The following is a 26,384-nucleotide window of genomic DNA, read 5'->3' as shown; positions in this document are numbered from 1 at the left end:
CGCAAACGTTTATTACCAGTTGTTCTTCTCCCAAAGTTCTGGCCAGCGAGGAGTGCCGTGCACCCCCTGCGGCCTGCCGGTCTGGATTTGGCCCCCGGGGCAAGTATGCAACGCTTGGGCACTGCGGGCCACGCTGCCCAGCCCCCACAACCCTGCTGTTCCACCCTGCTCGAACCCCGAGCCCCCTTTCCCTGCTCGGCCCCAACACGGGGACAGGACAAGAGAGAGGATGATGCCACAGGTCACTTCCGCCCGCCCCCTCCACATAGCCGCTGACCACGACGGGCCCCGTGCTGTCTGGACTCCTTGGTTCAACTGCCTCGGCGGCCGTACCCCACACCCCCGTGGGTCTTCCGGCTGATTGGCATGCTCTCTGCACACCAGCCCCGTGGACCACGTGAGCACGCCCCGACACTTCTGAATAGCAGCGAGGCCCTGGGTCCTCACCGGCCCCACAGAGGGGTCTACGTCCCCCCAGCTTCAGACCCTTGCGCGTGTACCCGCTCTCCTGGACCACACTCCTAGGAAAGGGACCGGGTCAGGCAGAACCCCTTACAGGTACAGGAAGAAGGATGGACACATCATCACGCAGCAGTGGCTCCTAAGGAGCACCTACCCCATGCCAGGCGTTGTGCCAAGGGTTCGGCAGCCTCCATTGTGCTCGGTCTTGATGACCCAGCCTTCTTATCCTCCGGATGGCTGTGAGGGTGCCCGACAGCCAGGGCTGAGGACCCATAGGGTCGTCCATGCAACACAGGGCCCCCAGACCACCCTTTCCCTCAAATCCACAGCCCACAAAATGGAGCCAATCTCACTGTTTATTGTTATTTTTTTAAATGCTTATTTATTGTTGAGAGAGAGACAGAAACAGAGACAGAGTGCGAGCGGGGGAGGGGCAGAAAGAGAGGGAGACACAGAATCTGAAGCAGGCTCCAGGCTCCAAGCTGTCAGCACAGAGCCCAACACGGGGCTCGAACTCACGAACTGTGAGATCGTGACCTGAGCAGAAGTTGGACCCTCAGCCGACTGAGCCACCCAGGCGCCCCTCTTATTGTGAATTGTTTTCCCAAATCTGAGGTCACCACCCAGGGGGTACAGACACAGGACTTATCTGCCTTTCGTAATATCTCAGTGTCTAGAACTGGGCTACATCCTTAGCAGACACTCAACGAATGTGACAAGGTGACCTTCAGTCATCAATAACTCTTTTGGAAGGGGAGAGATTCAAACCCCCATCCTGGCACACCTGGGTGGCTCAGTCGGTCAAGCATCTGACTCTGGCTCAGGTCATGATCTCACCGTTCATGGTTCTGAGCCCCACGTGGGGCTCTGTGCGGACAGCTCGGAGCCTGGAGCCTGCTTGGGATTCGGTGTCTCCCTCTCTCTCTCTGTCCCTCCTCAGCTTGTATGTGTGCACACTCTCTCAAAATTAAATAAATAAACATAAAAAAAAAACAACCCAAGTCCCCCATTCTTTCCTCCCGGCATCTCGGCATCAGCCAGTGCTGTCCCAACATTTCCTGCGAGAGAAGCTCAGCCTGAATCCAGACACCAGGGGCCGCTCATAAAGACAAAGGGTCTCCAGGGTTTCCATTCCAGTGCAAAGGGCATGAGGAGCCAATTTTTGAAATCCACTTGTATCTCAGTGACTTTTCTGATGGATGGAACAGCATTACGAGTCACACGCAAGAGAGGAAACAGAAAGGAAGAACAGGAAGTAGCAGCAGGAAAAACTCAAGAAAATTCATGTCTCCCTATAATCGGCTCAAGGAAAAAGAGTCAGTGACATCTTCTGGATACAAGTCAACACGGAAATGAGTTAAAGGATTAAGATGGCACTGTGTTAGGATAACCGAGTTCTAGATCCAGAACCTCCAGAACAATCCAGAACAAGTGACGAGTACAGCCTACTGAGCTTTGCCCCTGTTCTCCCTTGAAAACCCCACGGGCTAATGGAGGGATTACTCACAGTCCTGTGACGATCTGTGGCGGAAGGTAAACCGAAGGTGACTGCGGTTGACATCCTCAATGGGAATGGCCACCTGCAGAGTGGAAAACGGAACTTTCAGCACCTGAACCAGTGTCTTCTCACATCAGTGGCCCTCACTGCAGGTACGGTGCAACCACGCACAACTCGTCACTGCAGTGATGAAAACACTGGATACCTAATCCCCCGTACGACTTTCCAAAGCAAAACTTTGCCTTCTGAAAATTTAAACTAGATAATATTGCAAAGGACGCCAAACCAACCCTGCGAGACAGCAGAGGTTTTTGTAAACATTCAGATCCTCCCTGTTAAGAGTCTACGTTTACGAGTTGCCGTTTTCCTTGGCAGCCCTTCTTGGAGGTGTCCACGCATCCTCCACAGCCGCGGGGACCTGCCCTCGGCGGCAGGAGCAAAGCTGGCTTGTCAGGACTTCCAGTCCAAGGAGACCCAACGCGCGCTGCCTTTCGGCAAAGACTGTCCCTAAAAACTCTCATATCTGACATCTGTGTTGTAGAGCCAACCCTTGGCCGGGGTCTCAAGTATTCAAGCCCTTGGCACGTGGGCTGGGGGAGTGCCACGCTGGGCTGCCGTGGTGACGTCAGCGTGCCGCGTGAGGAAAGCAGAGTACGACACCACGGAAGGGGATTCGTCTCCCCAGCGATCCCCTCCATACGCTGTCACCACTATTTTTTTCCATTTGGTGTAAAGACAGCAGGCCACACATCAAACAGACCCGAGAAGAGAAAGATAATAGCTATCTTTAAAGGACCCTGTCATTTGTCTCCATGAAAGTCCTATTTTTATGTCCAAGAGGAGATGAGAGTAAATGTATTCCAAGAAATGCCAGCGTGGTTCCTTAGCAACCTTGAACGACTTTGTTGCAAGAGCGCCTCTGCCTGTTTGGGGTGGCCGCTGGCGAGCAGCCCCGGCTTGGGCGGGAGGTGGGGACTTCCTTGGGATACAAATGAGCATTTCATCATCAACCCCGTGGGATACAATGACCATGTAAATGATACCTTAACGGTCTCAAACCAACGCGGCTGCTTGACTTGGTAGTAAATCACAGACTTGTACTCTGAAATCCCTTCGTCGCCGGCACCCGGGAAAATCACATGCTTTAAAAGAAGGCATAAAGAGTTCACATCAGACCTCATAGAGCTTGACACCGCATACATCTCCCCACCTCCTGCCCCCATTAGATGAGCTAAGCAGAGCACTACAGGAATGCCAATAAACCCGGCACGAATGGAATGTGCTCCCGGCAATGGGAGGACAGATCCATCTGGAGCCAGCACGGCCGGCGTAAGATCTTGCTCTCAGCCATTTAAGCATCTTGATGGTTATCAGCACAGAGATGCTATACTGTCCTCCGTCCCCCGTCCCCTCACCCCTAACAGCCTCAACATTAAGGTCTGAAGGAAGTTGCCGGAGTCACTCAGTAGGTCTAGAATAAAGAGCTTCGGACCAAAAAGGAGATGGCGACACTCCTTCCTGTTCCACCAGCTGTCAACACTGACCACCTGACTTCGGCGGAAGTAACACCGGGGAGGCCCCAGTGGCAAGGTCAGCGCTGCCTGGCAGTGACACTGGACGTGGGCCACCCACCCCTCCCAGCACAGCTGAGCCTCAGGTGAGCACAGTGGCACTGCCCTCCGCCACATGGGCCCAGGGGAGCCCAGCCCTCCACCCATGGTCCAGAGTGGGAGGCGGCAGGGACACGTGCTCTGGGTTGGCCTCCGGTCATCCGAGGAGGCCACCGTCTCCGAGCACCGCCCCAGCTCGCGAGTCCTGCCGGCCGCTGCGACCACGCAGGAGGAGGTCTCGGGAACCACCACCACCAGCCAGCAGAGCAAGAGGTCGGATGCCCGGATCCAGACCCCAGTCCTACCTCCCGCTAGCTCTCTGACCCTGAACAAGACTTGTCTGGGCCTCAGTTTCCGCATCTCTCACACAGTGACCAGAACAGTGCCTGACCCGCTACCGTGCTGGTCAAGACCTCTGAGCCTTGGGTTTACACTGGCAAGTGAGGCATGGTGACACGGCCGGGGAACAAAGGCAGTCGGGACCCCCTGGTCGGGACTGCCAGGCCCCCGTGCACACCAGGCCTCTGTAGCGAGCTGGAGAAAGGGGGGAAAGAGTAAACTCTCATCCCTAGAAAGGGGGTCACACAGCCCCAGCCACGTCTTTTTCTATCGTGCAGCAGAGCCAAAGAGACACTTGGAAGGAAAATAAAGCTTCCACGCTACAGATTAAGCTTGGCCACAATATATACCTCCAACCGTTTTCCATCCTCGTCATAAACAGACACGGTAACCTCCACATTCTTCGCTGTCGTTTTGCTTCCTTTATCAAAATCGCCTTGAACTAAAGTTACGTAGATATCATTTCGAACATCACCTGGGGGAGAAATTATACCTTTAAAGCCAATCCATTATTCACAATGTAACCGAGAATTCTGCACAACTGCCTTAACTTGCTACCTCTCCTAGCAGTGCATTCAAAACACTGTATTGGATGATTATGCAGTATTTTCTACAAAACAGCCTCGCATTTAAAGGCATGACAAAAGCAGTTTTCAGCATCGTCAGCATAAGATGACGAGAAAGGGGAAAATTCCAAGGCCCTTAATGATCTGCGTGGTTCTTCACCTCGGGAGGCAGCCCACACACACAGCGGCTTCAATGCTGTCGATGGGTTTGCAATGACTGTCCCTCTCCAGAGTCTACGGCCCACTGTGACTCACATTACTATCTCGAGGTGGACCACTGGCTGCGTGCTCTGAGTCTGGGCAGCCAAAGAAAATCACAACATTAAGTGACAACTAGCAATATTGGCTTCCTCTACATTTTTCTAAGGACTTAAATGAAAAGCTGACTGAGAACCAGAACCCCAAGCCAACGTTCTGAGTTGATGTCTGGGATCAGGGACTAGGAGTGGGTCAAGAGACAGCTTTCTGCATGGATCTTGTCTCCTCCGGTGGGCAGCGGTCAGGAACCTGAAGAAGGTCCACAGGGAGCAGAACGAAACAGATCTGTGCATTGTAAAGTGTGAGTCAGGCCATAAGTTGTGCAAAACAGAAGCAGGAACAAAAGACAAAACCCCACACACGACAAACGAGCTCAAAACGCTTCTTCCTACCGAGAGCACACGAGGCCCCTGGTAATGGGCCGACTGGGAAAACTTAGCAAGCTTCGTTAGCATCATGATTTAGAGCACGTAACACTACCCGGCGACTGCAACCCTGCTGTCTGTCTGGCCACCTCCAACGCCAGACCCACCTGCTCTCCCACAGGGATGTGAGGAGCAGGTTCACCATGGGCAGCGAACGGCCCGCCGTGTGCAAAGAACAAGGATCCCTTAAGAAAAAAATCCCCTTGCTTTATTGTTTTGTTGTGTGTGGGGGGGGGGGGGGAGGGGGAGGTTGGTTTTTTTGGTTTCTGTTTTGTTTTGTTTTTTTACTGCTCTATTCTGGCTTTTAATGTATCCAACTATTAAATTAAGCCTTCATTTAAAAGTCGTTATTATAATAATCCCAGTGGGTTGCAACCACAGCCACCGGAGCTGCTGGGAGAGGAAACAGGAGTGCAGTCCGTGATATCGACCGAGCGAGAAGCTAAGAGTGATGGAGCGTGGGGCCAAGGGCAGGAGGCAGAGCCCCCAGGCCAACACCTGCCGCTAATCCCTGAGTGACCACCAACACGTCACTTAACCTCCCCTGCCACCTGCCACTAAACAGCCTCATCAATAAGGCAGGGCAGTCTGAGTGATCCCTCAGCCTGTAAATTCTACCAAAGCACAAAAGTCATAATCAAAAGGGGCTACAAGAGCTTTCCACAGGCCTCATCGGCCAGACCGCCGTCACACGCTGGGGGCAGGGGGGTGGTGAGTCTCACTCTCCTCTTGGCCTAGACATCCATACTCAGGGCCACCCACAAATGGGGTGTACAGGAGATAAACTCCACACACGGGCACTCACAAGCCTGCCCTCGGAGAAGGCCGCCAGGGCCACAGGGTTCTCGTTCTGGGGAGGAAGGAGCTGGAAGCAGACGTGAGTGGACTCCACGAGAACTCTCCCTTCGCCACATGCAAGCCTCTGGCCACCTTCCCAGCTCACAGAAAAACTCTGCTCCCCGCCAGGATCCTTTGGACAAACTGCAGGCTTTCCCGAGGCTCACAAACAGGTAGAAGACCCAACAGCAGTAGGCTCTCCCACTGTGCAAAGGAGACACACGTCTCTGTGAAGGTATCCCCATAAGATGGGGCAAGAGGGGCCAATGCACACGCTCTACCGAGCTAACGGCCAGGGATCTGAGAGAAAGCACCCCATGCCATCTCTCCCCCAAGGGACCTGGGGAAGCGCCCACGGCCCGTCAGCGATTCCTCGGCCATGGAGAGAACGTGGTGACTCATTCTAGCTGGAATCCCACACGACGGGAGCCCTGACTCCCGACTTAACACACAGAACCTGCCGGAACAACAGTCACCTGTATGGCTGCCCCAAGAATCTACTAGTAGATTCTTTTAGTGGCCTTAACTTTTTCAGTTGAACAATTATAAAGGGAAACATGATCAGTATGAGTTCCAAGTTTTCTGGGTCTCGCTCTGAACACAAGGCCATCCTAAGACCACCCAAGATCAATGCACAACGTCATCCTAATCTATAAATTTCATCTCAAATACACATGCAGGCGATACATCCACTGTGAACTCCAAATCGATTTGCTGCTTACAGACTTGACTCATACCCGCAGTAGGTAGTCCTCGGTTTTATAATATGGTCCTGGATGTCATACTTTCTTCCTGTACGGTGAGCCACTGTGACCCAGCCTAACCAATTTGAGATGACTTTCACACTCATTTACCAGCTGGAGTACCCAATGACCCACAACAGCTCCAAAAGACAGAGGTAGCAGAAAGAATAGGTCCCAGGCGTGCCTGGGTGGCTCAGTCAGTTAAACGCCCAACTTCAGCTCCATTCATGATCTCGCGGTCTTTGAGTTCGAGCCCCGCGTCGGGCTCTGTGCTGACAGCTCAGAGCCTGGAGCCTGCTTTGGATTCTGGGTCTCCCTCTCTCTCTCTGTCACTCCCACTCACACTCTGTGTCTCTCTCAAAAACAAACATAAAGAAAGATAGAAAAGAAAGAAAGAAAGAAAGAAAGAAAGAAAACAAACATGTCCCTAACTGCCCTAAAATAACCAAAACAAGATCTCTGACAGCATGCACAGTGAGTGGACAGCTCTCCCTGCAAATGTACAGCAAGGCCCTTTTAAAGGGACACCACAGGGAATCTTTGAATGTGAGGAGGTTTGGCCCCATTTCTACTGCTCATTAGCTATGTAACTTCAGGCTGCGGCTGAATCTTGATTCTCAATTAGCTCAACGCCAATTTGTCGGCTTTCAAGATCCTCGGATGGATGAAGCCAAATTATTAACGTTGAGCATTATCTGCAAACCAAAAAGGTATCCCACGGACGTAAAGGATTTCCCCATGATCTTGTGAGGATCAAATCATGTTACAACTGTGAATGTTATTTGAAAACTGGAACGTAAATATGAGATTAATTTTTACACGGGAGTCCGTCATTGGTTCCGTAAGCTTAGAATCCATGACCGGGCCTGAGCAATCTTCAGTATCATGAGTAACACGTGTCATGAGTAACACGAACTCAGCAGGTGCCAGGTGTACACGTTCACGTCTGCCCCTCCTTATTCTGATCAGATGTCTCTCCAAACATCTGTCAGGTGTTCACGTCTCCCCCACACGACCCCTGCCGTCGGAAGGAGCTGACCTCACCAAAGGTCTAGGTGGCTAAGGTGCCTGTTCCGTCACCCAGCCCATCACTGTCCAGGGGGCCGCAGAGCAGGGAACTGAGTCAGCCAGTCTGAATGCCGCTCAGAACATCACTGCTGGGAAACACTGGGTCAAAAGCATGCCATCTTCCTCAGGTCACTGGGGTCTGGGAAGAAATGGGAGCCATCGGGGCCTGCTAGAGGACGAAGTCAACATGCAAAGAGGACAACTGGCAGAGGTTGCTACGGAGGGACGGAGCCAGTGCCCGGGCTGACTCCCAGGTCCGCGCTCAGGTGCGTGAGCCGATGAATATCCTCAGGCTTCGGCCATGTGTCCTGGCCTTGTGCTTTCTGTTACTTCCGCCCTAGAGGAGCCCAACTCCCACCCGCCCTACGGGTAGGAATGATCATTACTCTCATTCTTCAGAGCTGCGGACCACAGCTGAGGGAGGTCAGGGCCTCACCCAGGGCCACAGAGCCAGGGACGAGCCGGAGCACAAAGGAAAAGCGCAGACCAGATTCTAGGTCCTGCAATCTCACTTCTGGGGCTGAAGACTGGGGTTCGAGGCTCGGGAGCACTGTGGTGAGGACACATTTAACCAACAACCTACCCCGAGGACGAGGAACACAGTAGGGTCTGTTTATCTAAATTGTGCCCCCTTAAGTTTAACACGTTCCGGCTGATTCCAAAGCTGTTGCAGGATTATCACCGTGAACCCACGTTACCATCATAAAAGGGCTACCTTCATCCTAGAGTGAACCGTGAACCAACCACCACGATGGATCCATTGATCAGAACCCAAGGGGAATCCCGCGTGGCCCCGGAGAAAGCCCCATGACCCGCTGCCCTTATTACACTACACGTGTTACACAACCCAGCGCACGCAGTCCTTGCGGCCAGGCGGTGCAACGTCTAACCTCCATTCTTCCTTTTCACCAGATGACGTGGGGCAGAGACAAACCACAAGGCATCTGGATTAAGGGTAACACTGGAATACGGGACGGTAAAGGGTTTGCTTACAACAACGACGTTCGCTCCAGCTGGTGGCAGAAACCCATCTCAAGTTCTCAGGACTGGGTTCTGGAAATGCTCGTTTCGCCTGCTTGTCCCTCTTATGATACTGTCAGAAGTCGCTCCCCTAGCCTTCACAGGTTATTACAACCAAGAGAAGCCGCCTCCCCTCGGTCTGAACCTAGGTGGTCGGCGCTCACTCTGGCCACGGCTCCTGCCTGCGGGAATGATCCATGACCACCCTGGGGTTTACACATCACCCACCACCAGCTCAACCCTCTGCACACCGGTCACCGTCCTCGCACTGCTCTTTGTGGCCAGTGATACAAACGTCCCAAACGCCAGGCACATCCACACTGCACCCAGAGGCACGCAAGGAACCCGTTCTTACCAGGCATGATTATCTCCGGAAACCCCGTCTTCCGAGCCACCGCTGTGGTCCTGTCCACTAAATGAGGAAATTCTTTTCTAATCTGATGGATATCTCCAGGAAGTAATTTCAATGTTACCCACAAACCTAGAAAAGCAATGGATGCGTGAGTCATGTTTTAGCTTATACATTTCTGAAAGATTTCAGGACACCAAGCCTGGGCTTCCCAGAAGGCGGGCAGCGAGCCACCCCGCACGGCCAAGGCAGCCCGGTCCCTCCGTCTCACAACATCACAGCAAAGGACGAACAAATGCTTCAGCCGCCACTTGCTCTCCCCTCCAAGGGGGGTGGGGACAGAGCAGGAAGTCTCTGAAACCCTCTGAACAGGACGGAAGGGATGCCGTGGGGAGGACAGAGTGAACTTGCTAGGGCCTGGGAGCCGAGAGTGCGTGTGCCAGCCTCTCCCTCCGCAAAGCTGATGCAGAGTTGCACTCTGGAGAAAACACCCTCGTGCAGCAAGCGAACAGAAGGCAAAAATAAGAGGGAGTAGAGCAGACACGGAGTCATGAAATCAAAGGCAGAACACGAGTCAGTTGTGTGGCTCTCTCAGAAATTTTCAAAGACAGGGCCTTTCTCCCAAGTGGGAAAGGAGGCCGTCACCATCAGCTGTCACATTCAGGTCTCCATCTCGGGGACCTCAGAGGCCTGGCCCGCTTGCTCCCTGGCCACTCAGCCCAGCAGGACCCAAATCCGCATCAGAATATAAAGGCATTTGCTCTCACTCACGCTACTCTCTCGTGTGTCTGTCTGTCTGTCGGTCTGTCCAGCTATTCCTCCCCTAGATGCATGCTTCCAGGGAGCAGGGACAATTCATCACTGCTTAGCTCAGCACACTGCCTTCAGTAGCAGGCAGACGGGAAAACCGAGACCCCATCCACAAATGAATGATGTGCATTCCAGGCAGGCCCGGGAGACGCCTGGCGTTCCCACACAAGGCGTGCTCACCTGAGGCTGCTTCTACCGAGAGCCGCTCGGCTTGATGAAACCCCACACCTCACACTGTTCTCCTCGAGCTTCCTGTCTGCTAGCAGCTGGCCTGGAGACATCTGTCCTCTGCAAAGACGTATGTCACTTGTGGTTGAGAAAGCCCACAGTCACTGATGACATTCTGTTCTCTGCCAGGTGAACCCCTCTCCTCCTGCCAACTAGACGGTGTCTCTGATCTACTCAAAGCTGTCTAATAAGTACCTACTGTGTGCCCGACACACACTGGGCACTGTAGACACAGAGCAAACACTCACTATATCCCCGCCAGGGACTTAGCTTCTATTCCAGGAGTCAAGCCCTAAACTCATAGCCTCGGTGAAATCTGCAACAGCAAAGAACTCTCTAAGGAAAAGTCCAGGGCACCTGGAAACTGGGTCCCCAAGGCTGCAATCCTGGGGCTCACAGAGGCTCACCTGAGGAAGAGACATCACAAGAGATCAGAAGATCTCCCCCCACCCCCACCCCACCCCCAGGCGCCTGGAGTCCCGAGCCTCAGGGGGAGAGGCAGGAGATGAAGCGAGGAAGGGAAGCAGGGACCCTGCCAGCCATGGTGGGAACTGCCCCATCTGAAGGCGAGGGCAGGCTGACAAGAGGGGCAAGTACCAGAACTCTGGTGGCCACGTGGGCATGACCCACAGACAAGCGGGAGGGTGGGAGTTCAGAGCCACGTGAGGAACCCCGGCAGAGAAGCCACTGCAGGAACCCAGGACACATCCCACTGCCGCGGGAATGGAGCCACCCGCATGAAGGTCAGACCAGAACCGGAGGGAGAAGGGGCGGCTCTGCAGAGATGGGGACAGCTGTGGGCATGGCCAATAGGAGGAGCGGGGATGCCACTCCCGGAGCCAGGAAACCCCGTATCCTGGGGATGCCCGGAAGAGGAAGGGCAGGGGCAAGAAGAGGAAGAAGATCCTCTACGATGCACAGAACTCCCGACACTTAAAGCTCACAAAGGACCTCAGAGGCCAGAGCAAGCAGGGAAAACCCAGGGGGGTAGCAGCAAGGTGGTGAGCGGCACAAGACGCAGCCCAAGCAACAAGGGCAGTGTCCACGGCACTGAGCACCCAGGGTGTTCCGGAGGTCCTCAGCAAGTGCACCCCTGGTGAAGACGGGAGGGGGCAACGCCGACGGGAGGGCAAAGAAGAAACACAGATGAAGGTCAGAGGGAGGAGATATAAACCTCTCTGTTGAGAAACTGGGAGAGAGCGAGCCAATACACAGAGACAGACGTGTTTTCTAAGGTAGACTGTTCTATGCATGGTGTTTTCCTTTTCTTTCCTTTCCTGTTGTTTTCCCTTCTGTTTAAAATATAAAACTCCAAATCATGAGAGGGAGAGTTTGAAGAAAGAGGAGGAAAGCATAACCCATAAAAGGAGGTCCCTAAAGAGATGTCCGGGGGTGACACCCACATAGGGACAGAGGTATCCTTGCTCAGGATGTGCACTGCACAAGGCCCTGGCAAAGAAAGGCAAGTGGGGAGCTAAACCCAGCCCACACTCTGCTCATCAAGCTGGGTGCCCAAGCGCTGCCTGCATCTTCTTTTTTTTTATAAAGATTTTTTTTTTTAATTTTTTTTTTCAACATTTATTTATTTTTGGGACAGAGAGAGACAGAGCATGAACGGGGGAGGGGCAGAGAGAGAGGGAAACACAGAATCGGAAACAGGCTCCAGGCTCTGAGCCATCAGCCCAGAGCCCGACGCGGGGCTCGAACTCACGGACCGCGAGATCGTGACCTGGCTGAAGTCGGACGCTTAACCGACTGCGCCACCCAGGCGCCCCTACATCTTCTGACTCACTGAGCGGATGGACGCCCTTTTTCTAATTCACACAAAAGGACCACAGGTTGGTGTTCCTGTGGACCTTCAGGAGAGGTCTCTTGAAAGGAGAGCAGACAGGCCCCTGAGGGGGCCGCGTCCTCCAGTGGAGCAGAGCAAGTCAAGGGACACGTGTCTAAGTGCAAGGGGAGATCATCACTGCAGGTGACAGAGACGCGATCCCTACTGGGGACACCAAGGTGCAGCTTCGAGGCTCTCAAATCTCTGGTCCCAAAACCTCCCAAAGGCATGAGTGTCCCCAGCAGGAATCCCACTCAATGACATTCGTCAAGGACTCGCAGGACGTGGTGAGGTAATCATTTACGGAGGCCCGAGGCAGAGAAATGTTTGACAACACCATTCTCGAGTCTGGCCGCCTCCCAAACACCTTTCATTCGCACAAATCCGAGCTTGCTCAAAGACCTTAGTTCATCAACTAGTTACTTAATGACACAATTCAATTTGTTATAACACGATTTAAACACAGAGATTAAGCTTTCCTGATTACATTGGGTTTAAAGCACTTTCCTCAAAGGAGAAAATGAGGCCAATTTTCAAGGAACGAGTGCCCTGGAGGTTGACTTTTGCTTAACCAGAGTGGCTAAAAACAAAAGAAATTAGCATACATTCTAACTCCAACAGTAGGAGCAGCTGGGGGGGGGGGGGGGGAGGGGGCTTACTGTCCACGTCAAACCCCTGCAGCCCTGGGTTCAGGGTTCAGAATAATTGGGGCTAAATATAAAAAATGTCAATCGTGACAAGTAAACGTGTGGATGTAAACCTAAAATAGGCCAACGCCGAGGGAGGAGCCGGGGAAGGATGAGTGTGGGGAACTCTGGCTGACAAGCCTGCGGTGGCTGGAGGGACATCGCCGGGGTGCGCCGGGTCACCACCACCGCCGAAAGCACGCAGCTCCACCGGGCCAACCCCACACACCTCGCAGCGAGTTCTGTGCTGCATTCCCTGGGCTGCAGCTGTCTCTGGTCTCCCTGGAATGCACTGAAGCTAGCTGGCCAGGGAGCCCGGAGAAATGGTCACTTCAGTTAGCTTCAAAGAAAAAAAAAAAAAAAAAAAAGCTAGCGACATTGCCCACTTCCGTGCAGGAAAAAAACAATGCTCTTGTCTCTCAGTTCTCACTGGGACCTAAAAACACCGCTCCTTCTCTATTTCACAGAATAGGGCCCCCCTGGTATCAGCCCAACGGGCCTCTGGTGACACAGATATGGGCCACGATACCAGTGAGATTGATGGAGGCAGGCCGTGGGTCCTCCTTCCAAGGAGTTTCCTGCTGGTCTAACACTAATCTCCACTTTTCCTGTGTGACTCTGGGACAGAAGTTTATCACAATCTGATGGCTCTGGAAGAGAAACTCAATCCGACAGGAGCCTGGGGTCTGGGCACTGGAGCTCCCAGTCTGAGGGTGGCTCCAATCAAAACAGCTTTAATTGGATCTCCCTGTGGTTTTCAATTAACGTGCAAATCAGAGAGCCGGTAATTGATGAGAAGGTGGGTCCTGGGTCAGCTTAAACCACTCTGTCTACAGAGGCCACGGTTCATTAACGCTTTGGGGTTGGGGTTTTTGCTTTGCTTTGCTTTGCTTTGCTTTGCTTTGGGGGTTGTGGTTTGCCAGGGAAGGGGCTGGCTAGTTCATGCCAAAGAAAGCCAAAGGCTTCCCATTCCTCCAGAAAACTCATCACACTCAATTCATACTCTCCTTTATAACAACGGGAAACGAATCACGAGAACTGTTTCTTAAAAGGCTGGCGACAGAGGTAACTAGACAATCAAAGAGGTCTATCCACCTAAGCTCCACGGAGTTTATGGTAAGTCTGCATCTAATCAAGGACTGAAAAGTGGGTTCTCCCACCGGTGCTAAAAGCAGCCTAGGTAAGGGCTCTGAAGGTGACTTCCCCTTGAGCTGGAGGCGAGGCCTCAGTAAACAGCTGTTTTCTGGCAGCGGTCCTGGCCAGCCCGAGTGCCAACTGTCACCAGCCCGGGGTGATTGATTCATTGCCTCTGCCTCCAGAAGGTCAGCTGCTGGGAAACTTGTCAGCGTGGGATTAAAAACGATGAGTGCAAGACGCGGTGTCAGGAGGAGAAGTCCCTTCCATTACAAAACTGAAGAGAAATCTGTCTGCAAAATGAAGCCACTTCCTCAGAGGGAGGAAGGGGAGCCCCAGGAAACAACGTGCCAGCAATTAGCGCGCGACACGGGCAAGGAAAACAGAGAAGAGCACACGCAGAGCTGTGTTGTGCTGAATGTCTCCACGTCTCTCTGAGCAGCAAAGGGGAAGTGAACAGCCGGTGGACAACTACTGTATTCTCTTGTGAGGTCGTTCGAGTGTTTTCAAAAATGGCTAGGATGAGAGGACAGGGCTGAAGAAGATTCAGGAAAGCAGAGTTGCTTCCAGGCTCATCAACTCTGGACTCGTTGCAAACATTTAATTGTGTCCCACTCAGCCTTCCCCACTCACCCAGGAGGCTGGCTCTTAGCAATGCTTACACGGGTGATCAGCAAGAAAACCTTCACATGCTGTACCTACACTGTGCATACATTGTATGAGCACATCCTGATCCAACACTGCCAGCGTCATCGTCAGCACTACCATCATCACCATCATCCTCATCACCATCACCACCACCATCAACATCATCATCACCATCTTCATCACCATCACCACCATCATCATCACCATCACCATCATCCTCATTACCATCACCATCATCACCATCATCTTCATCATCATCACCATCATCATCACCATCATCCTCATTACCATCACCACCATCATCACCACCACCATCCTCATTCACATCATCACCATCATCCTCATCACCAGCATCATTATCACCATCATCCTCATCATCATCACCAACACCATCATCACCATCATCTTCATCATCACTATCATCTTCATCACCAACACCATCATCACCATAACCAACATCACCATCACCATCATCATCACCATCATCTTCATCACCATCACCACCATCATCACCATCATCCTCATCACCATCACCACCACCATCAACATCACCACCACCACCATACTCATTCTCATCATCACCATCATCACCATCTTCATCACCATCACCAACATCATCATCACCATCATCATCACCATCACCCTCATTACCATCACCATCATCCTCATCACCATCACCACCATCATCATCACCATCATTGCCATCATCCTCATCACTATCACCACAATCATCATCACCATCATTCTCATCACCATCACCAACATCATCACCATCATCACCATCACCATCATCACCATCATCCTCATCACCATTACCACCACCATCAACATCACCACCACCATCCTCCTTCTCATCATCACCACCATCATCATCATCAAATTAAAATGCAAACCATACAGCATTGTCCCAAGTTCATGTAATAAACGAACATTTGTAGAAACAAAACAACAGAATACATACCCTGGCCCTTGTGGTTGACTTCTTTGGCAGCAATGACTTTGTTTATAACAGTCTGAAGGAAGTCATTCTCCCCTGCCACCCTGGGTGAAAAACGGGATGACATGTTCAGCGGCTTGTGTCGAATGGCGTCGTCCAACGCGAGCCTGGAGGGCACGGGACGACCAAGACCACAGGAGACAAAGGGGCACAGAGACCCAGAGGTCACGGTAACAAGGGAACACAAGAGATCATCGTCACCGAGTGCGAGAGAGTCATCATGAGTCAACGCACGACAAAGGACAGGATAGGTGACAAGAGAGACAGGGAAGAGCATTGATCAGGAAAATGCTGAAACACAAGAGAAGTAAAGCAAACAAGGTCAACCCTATCCCCAGGAAATAAACATCCACCACGACTCCACTCCATTTCTAATAGATAATAAAAAAAAAGGGGGGGGGCAGGGGGGACTTATCTGAAAATAATGTGGATAGCATTTAATCACAAGGAATGTTCATGTCCCTTTCTTCAATTTCAGTAATTCCTGACCATAGCTTAGGTCAAGGGGCAGGTGGTTCAAAGGGAAAAGCAAAATCAAGACCAAAAAACAATCCCTACAACCTAATTGCTTGGAGAACTTGGGTGAAAACCACCCACTCCATCAGACTGTGTACCCAGTATAGCCTCAGATAATTACGTGTGAAAAGAATGGCACAGTCTTGGAGAACATAACTACCACGTCTGGAAAGTGACACTGTGATGTGATTATGAATGCAAACCATCACCCTTTGGGGGTCCCGTGGATCATGAGTTTTTAATAGAAGCTACGCTAAGACCAAGAGATAAGTACAAACAGGCAACATGTGCAAAGAGAAATACCATGTAGCACAGCAAAGCACAATATGCAATGAGCAAGAAAATATACGTCATGTACGTAATGTTTAAAATCATTTCCAGAACCAAGGACAAGTGTTATTCATCATTTGAGCCCACATTACTCAAGAGAGCCGAGGACTTTTAATTTACTTCACCAAGTTAAAAAAGACAGAGAGAGAAAGATGTACACTGTGCTTCCTTCCCTAAAACTTATCCTGTGATATAATAAATCAGTTTTAATGGAGCAAAAAACGGTTTCATTAGCATGGCATTTCCCAAAGAACTGGTTTCATTGCTTAGTTTGCTATTAAAATCATGCTGCTCTTTTGTTTCAAACACTAGAAATATTAGTCTTCCTTTAAGGGAGCAAGGACTCACAAATTACAGCAAGAGTCGAACACGTAATAATAATTTTTAAAATGGGTGTTTTGCTCTAAGACAGAAAAAGATGGCGGCAACATGGCCGTAACACGTCCCAGTGAAATTCGGACTTGTGGGTCTTAAACTCGTAACCTCCCTAACTTTTCAATGACCCACAGTTTTTTTTCCCTTGACTCTTCCCAGAAGACACTAGCAGACAACAGGTAGTTTCAACTCAGTGGTACATTAAGACATCAAGAAACTCTGAAGTCTAATATATAAAACAGCATTCAAAACAGCACTGGGCTGCATTATTTCTCGTGGGCAAAAGCAGCAACTTAGTATTATCATTTTATAAGGGCATATTTTATTTATTACCTCAATATCTGCCTATGTTCAAAGACGATGTTTCCCTTGTTTACTGAGGAAACTTCCAGATTCCGCAGAACCATGCTCCCTTTGTAACTATCCTCACTGGATGTGATTCTAAGGCGGCACTACCCAACAGGACGTTCTGTAATGACGGGAATATTCTAGACCTGTGTTGCCAAATATGGTAGCCACCAGCTACCAGTGGGACTGAACACTCTCAACGGGACTTTGGGAACTTTCAATGGGAACACTTTTAATGTGATTAAAGAAGTATTTCATTTGATTTAATCTTCACTAATTGAAACAGCCACATGTAGCTCATGGTTACCATATTGGACAGAGGAGTGACGCTAACGCAATGAAGCCACAAAAGACCTTTGCCTCCAGTTGTGTGTGGTGAAAACCCATTTTAAGCTGGTTAATGCACGGTTTTCTGTTATTCTCACACTGGGAAGACTGCAAAAATTTCCACTGAGCCATGCTTTAGGATGCTGTCTGACTAGATCACCTGCCTGCAAAGAAAACCATCATAACCCCATCTTGAACAAATGGTTCTCAAGCCCGGGGCTGAGTGAGGGGATCCGTCACGCAAGAATGGGCAGTGCGATGGGAAGCCAAACTCACAGCTCCTGCCCACCCTGCCCCTAAAGAGACTCCTTCAGCTACCTGCTGGGCATCACCAGACTCCAAACCTCCGCAGCCAACACCTGAACACAGATTTCTAAAATAAAATTTATTTCAAGCCTGGAACCACTTAAGTAAGAACAGAAATAAGGAGAAAAGGCAGAAGGCAGAACACTATGGAGGTCATTCTAACACGCCTTATGGTCTACCCTTCTAAGATTTCACACCCTCAGGAGGAAGCTGTCTCTTCTGATTAACCTAAACCACTCTAATCCCTCTTCCTTTCTCTCTCCACGGCCTTCTGAGATGGAGAAGCGTCCGGTGAAGTGGCCACAGATCATTATGTAGCTACTCTCTCGCTTTCATCCCCAAGGAAAGGACACCAGTCCTTTCGACCTTTTCCACGGGATCTACCTTCCATTCAGAGAATCAATTTAACAAATCTCCTCCAAGTGTTTTCCAAGCTTCCCACACCTCTCCACACACTTGGCTTCAGAACTACAATAAACCCTAAGAAAGGTGAGCACAGACTCAGTCCGCTTGAAGCAGCAACAGAGACAGAAAAGCAGCAGCATGATTATTTGTTTCAAGTGTTTCACTTTACAAAAGAATTCATCACTATTTTGTTTGGTTTTCTATTTTGAAAACAGCAGCCTCCCGTGATGAATGTGGAAATGCTGCATTTTGAATATGTACAGCTACTAGAATGAATCAATTATGTAAAGGAACATTCATGCTCACGGTGGACTGGTAATTCTGCGTGTCCTATGCGACACGGCGATTCCCCCGAATCACCCGGAAAATCTTCTACGTGCAAGACCACGAGGCAACTTTAACCCAAGACTCGTGGGGCTACAGAAATGCCATGCGCTACCGCCGTGACTACACAGATCTTTCATTATTACAAAATAATCAATCTCTATTTGTGCTGAATTTATAAACTTAACTTTGAAGAGAATTATTACAAACACACGTTTTCCATCTTGTATCTGGCTGAGTGCTTTGATTGCTCCATACTTACGGCTGAAAGGGGATGAAATGCTGCTTATCTTCATCATCTACTTTTCCATTTATTATATCTGTTACATCCATCACTGGGGACAAGAAAAGAACAGGGATTGTTTTAAGTGCTATAATCAGAGAAAACAAGCAAATAAAGCAACATCAGACTGTCGTCTGACCAACAGCGGCATAAACCACACGGTGGTTTTTTTTTTTTAATATTCAAGTTCAGAGCATTTTCATGTTCCAAAGACAAATGAAGTTATCTGAGAACATCGGCCCAAATGGGGTTGGGGCCGAAATGGCAGAGTTCTCCTCAATAAATTCCTTTGCCCAGGATGCAACCTGACACTCTGGAGCTGCCCTGTCCAAACAAATGTTGTGTGATGATGGAATGTTCCGGAACAACAAGCACCTGAAATGTGGCAAATGTGATGGTGGTACTGAATTTTTACTTTGATTTCATTCACAAAAGCCACATGTGGCAAGGGCCGACCACGCTGATGGGCACTGCCCCGGGGTATCCGTAAGTTCTCGCATTCCCCCAAAAATAAAGTAACTACCATCCGTCTACCCATCGCACGCCAGCATCCGTGGACACTATTTCAAGGGGCATCCGACAGCTGATCCTCAAAGTCACCGACTGCACAACTGAGGAAATGGAGGCTCCAGGACACCAATGAATGACCTTGCCCAAAGTCAGAGAGCTAGAAAGTCTCCGATGCTCAAGCTCTGACCATTGCAGCCAGAGACCCCCAACGACAGCCCCGGGCGCTTTCTCTGTCTCCGCTCGATCCCCACACTTCAGGTAACTGGGCAACATAGCTCACTGATTTTCTCTTCAAATCCCTTCCCTGAGGATTACGACCATGGACTGACAATGTGGACAATTTCCATCCCTACCACTTGCTCCTCCCCCAACAAAAAGAGGGACGACTCTGTAAGGACGAGAAGAGAAGCATCGTCACATGCTGGTTGCCTCGGTGGAGCCCACGGAGCTTCCACAGTGTGTCCTCAGGGAAAACAGCCCACACTCTGCTGAACCACTGCTCCTCTTGGAGCGAAGAGCCCACACATGTGTCCAGAGATATGGGTCAAAGCATCACAAGTGAACTAGATCATCAGGTTGTGGATGCCCTGAAGGCATATGGCCCAGACCGCAGTCTCCACCTACCAGAAGACACCCCTAGCTTTAAGCATCCTTGGGGGCAACGGAGTGGCATTAGATGCACCTATTGAGACCCTCAGATGCCCAAGACCATACTTTGACCGCCAACTGAGAACCGTGTGGCGCTGGGTCACAGGGGGGAGAGCCTGGGCCTCGCAGACCACCTGCCACACGCAGTCCACAAGGCACAGCCCGCCTGTGTGTCTGCAGCCCTCTCTCCTCCCGCCGCTGAGTGCGTCTCCCTAGTCATACAACCTGGCCACTGCTCTGGGGCGTCCGTAAGTTCTCGCATTGCCCCCAATGATACCACAATGCCAAAACCCAGGCATCAGGCCAGGGAACACATCAGGAGCCCAGCGAAGTTTCGCAGGAAGGAAGAAAGAGAGTGAGCCATGAGACTTGCGTGTGACACCAGTCAGGTGAAGGCAGCCTTAGTCTTCCACGTCCTGGGAGTGACAGCCCTTTCAGTGGCGCCTGTCCCAAGCCCCGGAGGAGCAGGCTGTGACAGCACAGACCTTGTTCGCAAGGAATCTCCTTCACCGCGGCTCGCCCGCACGCTGGCCCGTACCACGGAGGTTCGCGCTCTGGTTGGGGCTTTGATACAACCCCGGCTACACAGAATTATGAGTGACTTATGTTTTACTTACGCTTTTTGTCTTTTCGTAAGTTCTCTATCACTTTTACACTACATTACAAAAGAAACACGACATAGCATTTCCCATAGAAGGCTAAGAACCGGAGGCTTAAAGGTCCGTGAACACATCGCTCACCCAGGCTCTGTCGACACAAACATGCAGAAGTTATTCTGGATAAAATCTTAAAATTAAGTTCATGTGTGGGAACTGGAGTTGCACAGGTATGAACAGAAGCGGATGACCAAAAAGGTGATGCACCTTCTCAGGCGGAGAAGTGTCCTTTCTTAACCAGAAAGAGAACAGGAGGTCAGAGGATGTCCTGAGCAGGTTAGGGGTGTGCACTAGTTTAGGACAGCACCACTGGGGGTGCTGAATGCCATGTGACGAGGGAGGCAAGGCAGTCTGATGGCAGCGTTCTACTGGGTGCCTCGCACCCGTAGTGGCTCATAGGTGATTTGGTTAAAGAAGGAATTCTCATTTAATTGGAAGGATGTGGGGCCTGGGCAAGAATGTGTATATATTTTTAAAGTTTATTTATTTATTTAGAGATAGAGGGAGAGGGAGCACGCATGCGGTGGGGAGGGGCAGAGACGGGGTGGGCGTGGTGGAGACAGAGAGAGAGGGAGAGAATCCCAGGCTCTGTACTGTCAGCACAGAAACCCATGCAGGCCTCAAATTCACAAACCATGAGATCATGACTTGAGCCGAAATCAAGAGTCGGACACTTAACCAACCGAGCCACCCACCCAGGTGCTCAAAAATACATTTTTTAATAGTGCCCCAAACCGTTCCCAAACACGGTTAGGGCTGAGAATCACTCCATTAAAATATTTAACCTTCTGCACCAAAAAGATATGGCTATCTTCATCTCTCCCCAAAAGACAGGGGACACCCTCACCTTTCCCTAGGAGAGGTGACTAATCAGTCCCTCTTCTTGAGCTGTCACCGAAATAACGGAACACAAATATGGAGGACAGACGGAACCTATTCCAAGATAACTGGGTCCTCCTCATGCTCCGGTCTCCTCCTACCCCGTCATCACTTTGACTATTCACTGTGAATTTCCTCCTGAATCAATCAATCACCAGCTCCAGAAACCGTGAAGCCATCCAATGACTGGCTTTCCTCCAGGCTGAGAATGTGGGTCAGGGTCTCCCTCAGGAGATGTGATCTGCTTTAAAACCAAATATATGATTTACATCGGAAACTTGCGACTGAAGCATCGCGAGCTGCCAGTCCGCAGAAACCACACAGAAAAGAGCTAAGAGATTTTTTTTCCCTCTCTCTCTAACAGAAGAGCTTATAAATCAAAGCAGTCCACCGTCCAGTATTGAGCAGCAGCTCTTACTCAGGATGAACGGGACGGTCTAGAAACTCTAAGGAAAGCAGAGAAATGGATTACCAGCCACTCCGAAAGGCCGCCGCAGGCCCGAGGTCAGTTTCCTGGTATTGTTGTCCCTCAGCTCCATGCGACCCACTCGTACGATCTGACAAACGAAACTGATTTTGTCCCTTTTCAGGTCTTTGCTTCCGAGGTCCTGGAAATATTAATTTCCATAAATTATTTGGGAGAACCATTACTCAATGCAGGTGCAACTGAAACAGACAGTAAAAAGATGGATTGGGACTCTCTTCTCTGACCAGTTTTTAGCATTTTAATAAGTTGTTCACATAACAAAAAGGAGCTGGATAACAATAGTCAATTAACGTTAAGCAAACTTCAGATGCAGGTTTAAGAGAGTGCTGGGGCAAATCTCTGTCATGGGGATCCTAAGGGAAGCTAGAGACCCCTGAACAGCTCTGGGAAGGTATCTTATTATCACTGCATTCACACGGGTTACAAGCATCCCAAGGATCCATGCTCTAGTGTAGACACAAGTCAGAGGGCAATCGTTAAAGATAATCACTGGAATGGTGAATGATTCAAATGAACCTCTTTGGTTGTACTTACAGTAAAAACAGCTCGCAAATTATGTAATCTGTCTATGTCTTTAGGCAATCCTGAACTTGACCAGCGAACCAGGTAGTTTTCACTTGAGAAAAAAGGAAGAAAGAAAGAAAGAAAGAAAGAAAGAAAAACAAATTCATTTTCTAAATTTAACAGGACACTAAATAGACACCCACATTGATTTATAATTAATACCACATAAGTCCACAATGCAGACAACTATACGAGTTCAGAAATGTCAGCCATGCCAGAGAGAACTGCGTTTCCATTAGCACATAAGTAATTTCCCACACAAGGGAATAGTCGAGAATCTCTGAAAGGCTGTAATTTTGCAATGGAACTATATGCGAACGTCATTTCCAAGTTTATTATTTTAAAAGCATTATTCGTTTATTGAGATTGACTATGATCTAAAATTCACCATTCATTCATTTACAGTATAAAAAAAAATACTGCACGTCTGTCTCAGAGCCTAAAACAACCAAATATGCCATACAGACAAATGGAATCCTACGACAAGACGAAATGGAGTCCGTATCACAAATAAGGATGAAATTCATCCATTTGTTCTGTTTTCTGTCACATACCAACTTTTATAATTTTGAACAACACAAATGAAGATATTTGAGTTTTAAAGGTACGTGCATGAGCACACACACACTTCACACATAATTTAAACCATAATTTTTCCATCTGGACAAAGAGAGAGTTATACTAAGAGACAAAAGCAAGAAGGAGGGAAAAGAGCACATTAGAAATGACAGGGATGACAAAGACGAGATTTATAATATTTCATTCAACAATTATTAATTGAGAGCCTTTATATAGCAGGCAGCCATCTAGACACTATATTCCAGCCAATCGTGTTGCAGAAATAACAATAGGTCAAAGGTCCAAAAGTGACATTCGCAAAAAACAAAAGTTTGACAACAGCAAGATTGAGACAAGAGTGGTGACATTATCGGGGCGGGGGGGGGGGGGCCTGGAAACATAAAACCCTATGAAGACAACACAGGAAACAATGACTTCCATCTTTGGTTGGTTGCCACGTCCACGAAACAGTTCCAAGACGAAACTCTACATTCGAACACCCGTGTGCACGCAAGAGAGCTGACCCTGGACCAGAGCCCGGCAGCGCCATCGCACCGTCCCAAACCGCCCTGGGCTCAGCTGCCGGGGGAAGTATGGCCAACTGGTCTCCCCACTGCTCTCTGAGAGACCTAGACGTGTGGTGGGCCCAGCGCCACTTTCCTAACGTTACCCGGAGAGGAAAGACAGCCGCAAGGGAACGTCACTGACCTGATGAATTTGGACTCCACAGGGTCATAAAGAGACATCAGCACTTCAGCATCTTCTCCGATTTTACAAACCACATTTTTGAGGTTGACGAACAAGGCCAGAGAAGGGGTGGAGGCAAACTTAGCTTGTCTGTTAATATCTATGTTCTGCTTTTGGGACTGTAAGTAGAAATAAAACAGAAAGTTGACAGTAGCAGGGTGCCTGGGGGGCTCAGTCAGTGAGGCGTCCTTGACCCTTGATTTCAGGTCAGGTCATGATCTCCCAGTTCATGAGCCAGAGCCCCTCATCGGGTTCTGCACAGACCATGTGGAGCCTGCTTGGGATTCTCTATCTCCCTCTCTCTGCCCTTCCCCAACTCACGCGCACAAATGCTCTCACTTTCTCAAAGTAAGTAAATAAACTTAGAAAGAAAGAAAGAAAGAAAGAAAGAAAGAAAGAAAGAAAGAAAGAAAGAGAAAGAAAGAAAGAAAGAAAGAAAGAAAGAAAGAAAGAAAGAAAGAAAGAAAGAAAGAAAGAAAGAAAGAAAGAAAGAGAAAGAAAGAAAGAAAGTTGACATTAGCAATACTCACCACTAACCAATGTTGCACTTTCTTTATTGATGACAGAACAGAAAACTACATGCAACCGGTTAGCCTAACACAGCAAAGCCACTCTGCAGTCACTTCCTTGTCCCACTCAACACATGCATGCACCCAGTGCAAAGGTCACAACCCCTTAACAGTTTGTACTGAACATGGTCTTCAAATACTGCAGTGTCTAAACAACGAATCACGGTGATGTTCACATGCAGAGCTGCTTAATTTCTGGTTCCCCCCCTAGACTAAATCCTCCGAGAACACTTCTGTCTTATTCATCAGTACGTCCTCAGTTTGTGGTACACAGTAGGTGCTCAATAAATACTTGCTGAATGAACGGCTGACTCAATCAGTCAACTGACTCCTTAATATCTGCTATAGAGAAGACACCATTAGAGACCAGAGAAAATGCAGAAGATCAGTAAGATACATGTTCCCTGCCCTCATCAAGCTTAGAATATGTCACTCCTCTGGCTCCTATCAGAGAGGAAATGCAGAATCCAGTATTGTTTCCCATGAGATGAAAACACAGAGTCAATGTCGTTAAGACCCTGCCTCCTAAGACGTAGCACAGTGCTTACAACCCTCCCCCCGCCCCCACCAAGGGATGAAATCCTTCCTGGTCGTCAGCAGTATGTTTGGACACTGGGTTCCTTTCCATTCATCATTGTATGAAATATACTGTATAGTCGTGCCTTCTGAGTTTTCTAGTACAAATTCTGGGCCTCACTGGTGTTTTATTAATGTTGAAAACTGTTACTGAGGAAAGGTGCTCTCAATGTAAATGGCACATTACAGACAGCCGAACTTACCTTTTCTTCTTGCAATCTTTCCTCCACTTGTTTAGAAGCGATTTCATGAGCTCTAAAGAGACTAATCGTGCTAGTTAGTTCTGGATCCAAAATGTTCCCGTCTTCATCTCTCACCACCAAGTCCAGATCAAGAATTCTAGAACAACAAGAATTCAGAGCTTCATGGACACGGACCAAGGGCTTTGAATTCTCTGACACAACTTCAGTCCCAACAACTAGGCGCAGTTGAAAACATCACAGAAAGTCAGGGTCATCCATAATACTAGGGGACATAATTCTATTAGGTCACTTTCTTTAAAACACATTCCTTTGGAATTCAAAAAAATTACTCAGGGGCACCTGGCTGGCTCAGTCAGTAGAGCATGAGGCTCTTGATCTTGGGGTTGTGAGTTTGAGCCCCATGTTGGGTACAGAGATTACTTAAAAACTAAAATCAGGGGTGCCTGGGTGACTTAGCTGGTTAACTGTCTGAATCCGACTCAGGTCATGATCTTATGGTTTGTGAAATCGAGCCCCATGTTGGGCTCTGCATTGACCGGATGGAGACTGCTTGGGATTCTCTCTCTCCCTCTCTCTCTGTGCTCCTCCCCTGCTCCTGCTCTCTCTTTCTCTCAAAATAAATAAACTTAAAAAAACAAATAAATAAAAGTAAAATCTTTAAGACAAATTATTCAATGTTTACTTCCATTGCAGTAGTGACTTTTTCTTCAAGTGCAAAATTTTACGGATCTGCACAGCCCAAATGAAGTGTGTGTTACTAATCACTATATGAACAGCATGGGCAGTTTAAAGCACGCACATGCTATATAGATAGTTGGGGGAGGGGTATGTATGGGGGTTTAATATATATAAATAGAGTGTATATAGGGTGGGTAGTTATGTAGAGTGTATATACATACATACTCCTGTGTGTGTGTGTGTGTGTGTGTGTGTGTGTGTGTGTGTGTGTATGCAGTGACATACAAACCCATGCACCCATATATTTAAAATTGGTGGTGGTGACATCATCACCAAGCTGGGGAGAAGAGGTAGGAAGGAAGAGCGGGGGCAAAGGCACACCCACCATTCTATTCTCGTCAATTCTATCACACGGCTTTGCTTCTACCTACAGTCAGTTCTAATCCCGAAATTAGCTCATCAGAAGATCTTCGATAAAGATGTTCTACCGTGTTTCGACACCAAACATGTGGAAGTTATCCACAATAACATTAAGCAACTTTCTGGCCAGATGGCTAGACGTAGTAGCCAACTTAAAACATGAGAA

General features: G+C 49.3%; 1 protein-coding gene across 5 annotated transcripts in view; it reads right to left on the bottom strand.

The window, feature by feature from the left end:
• DOCK1 (dedicator of cytokinesis 1) overlaps positions 1–26,384 on the bottom strand; it is a 531,830-nt gene that overhangs the window by 421,763 nt on the left and 83,683 nt on the right. For 3 of the 5 annotated variants that reach the window (XR_006701760.1, XM_045439228.1, XM_045439230.1), the window contains exons 7-16: positions 25,121–25,256; positions 23,734–23,891; positions 22,438–22,519; positions 21,889–22,024; positions 18,703–18,775; positions 15,474–15,616; positions 9,182–9,307; positions 4,260–4,384; positions 3,004–3,102; positions 1,970–2,042 (exon numbers count right to left, since the gene is read on the bottom strand). Coding sequence is in view for 4 of the 5 variants with exons in the window: in XM_045439228.1 (XP_045295184.1) it covers positions 1,970–2,042; positions 3,004–3,102; positions 4,260–4,384; positions 9,182–9,307; positions 15,474–15,616; positions 18,703–18,775; positions 21,889–22,024; positions 22,438–22,519; positions 23,734–23,891; positions 25,121–25,256 (1,151 nt within the window). In the remaining variant the exon portion in view is untranslated. The remainder of the gene's footprint in view (positions 1–1,969; positions 2,043–3,003; positions 3,103–4,259; positions 4,385–9,181; positions 9,308–15,473; positions 15,617–18,702; positions 18,776–21,888; positions 22,025–22,437; positions 22,520–23,733; positions 23,892–25,120; positions 25,257–26,384) is intronic. The other 2 variants (XM_045439229.1, XM_045439231.1) reach the window with 1 other exon arrangement.

The sequence above is a fragment of the Leopardus geoffroyi genome, chromosome D2 (genome assembly GCF_018350155.1).
Source record: "Leopardus geoffroyi isolate Oge1 chromosome D2, O.geoffroyi_Oge1_pat1.0, whole genome shotgun sequence".
NCBI lineage: Eukaryota > Metazoa > Chordata > Mammalia > Carnivora > Felidae > Leopardus > Leopardus geoffroyi.
The sequence above is the reverse complement of the archived record's forward strand: the minus strand, read 5'-3'. Positions and strand labels throughout refer to the sequence as shown.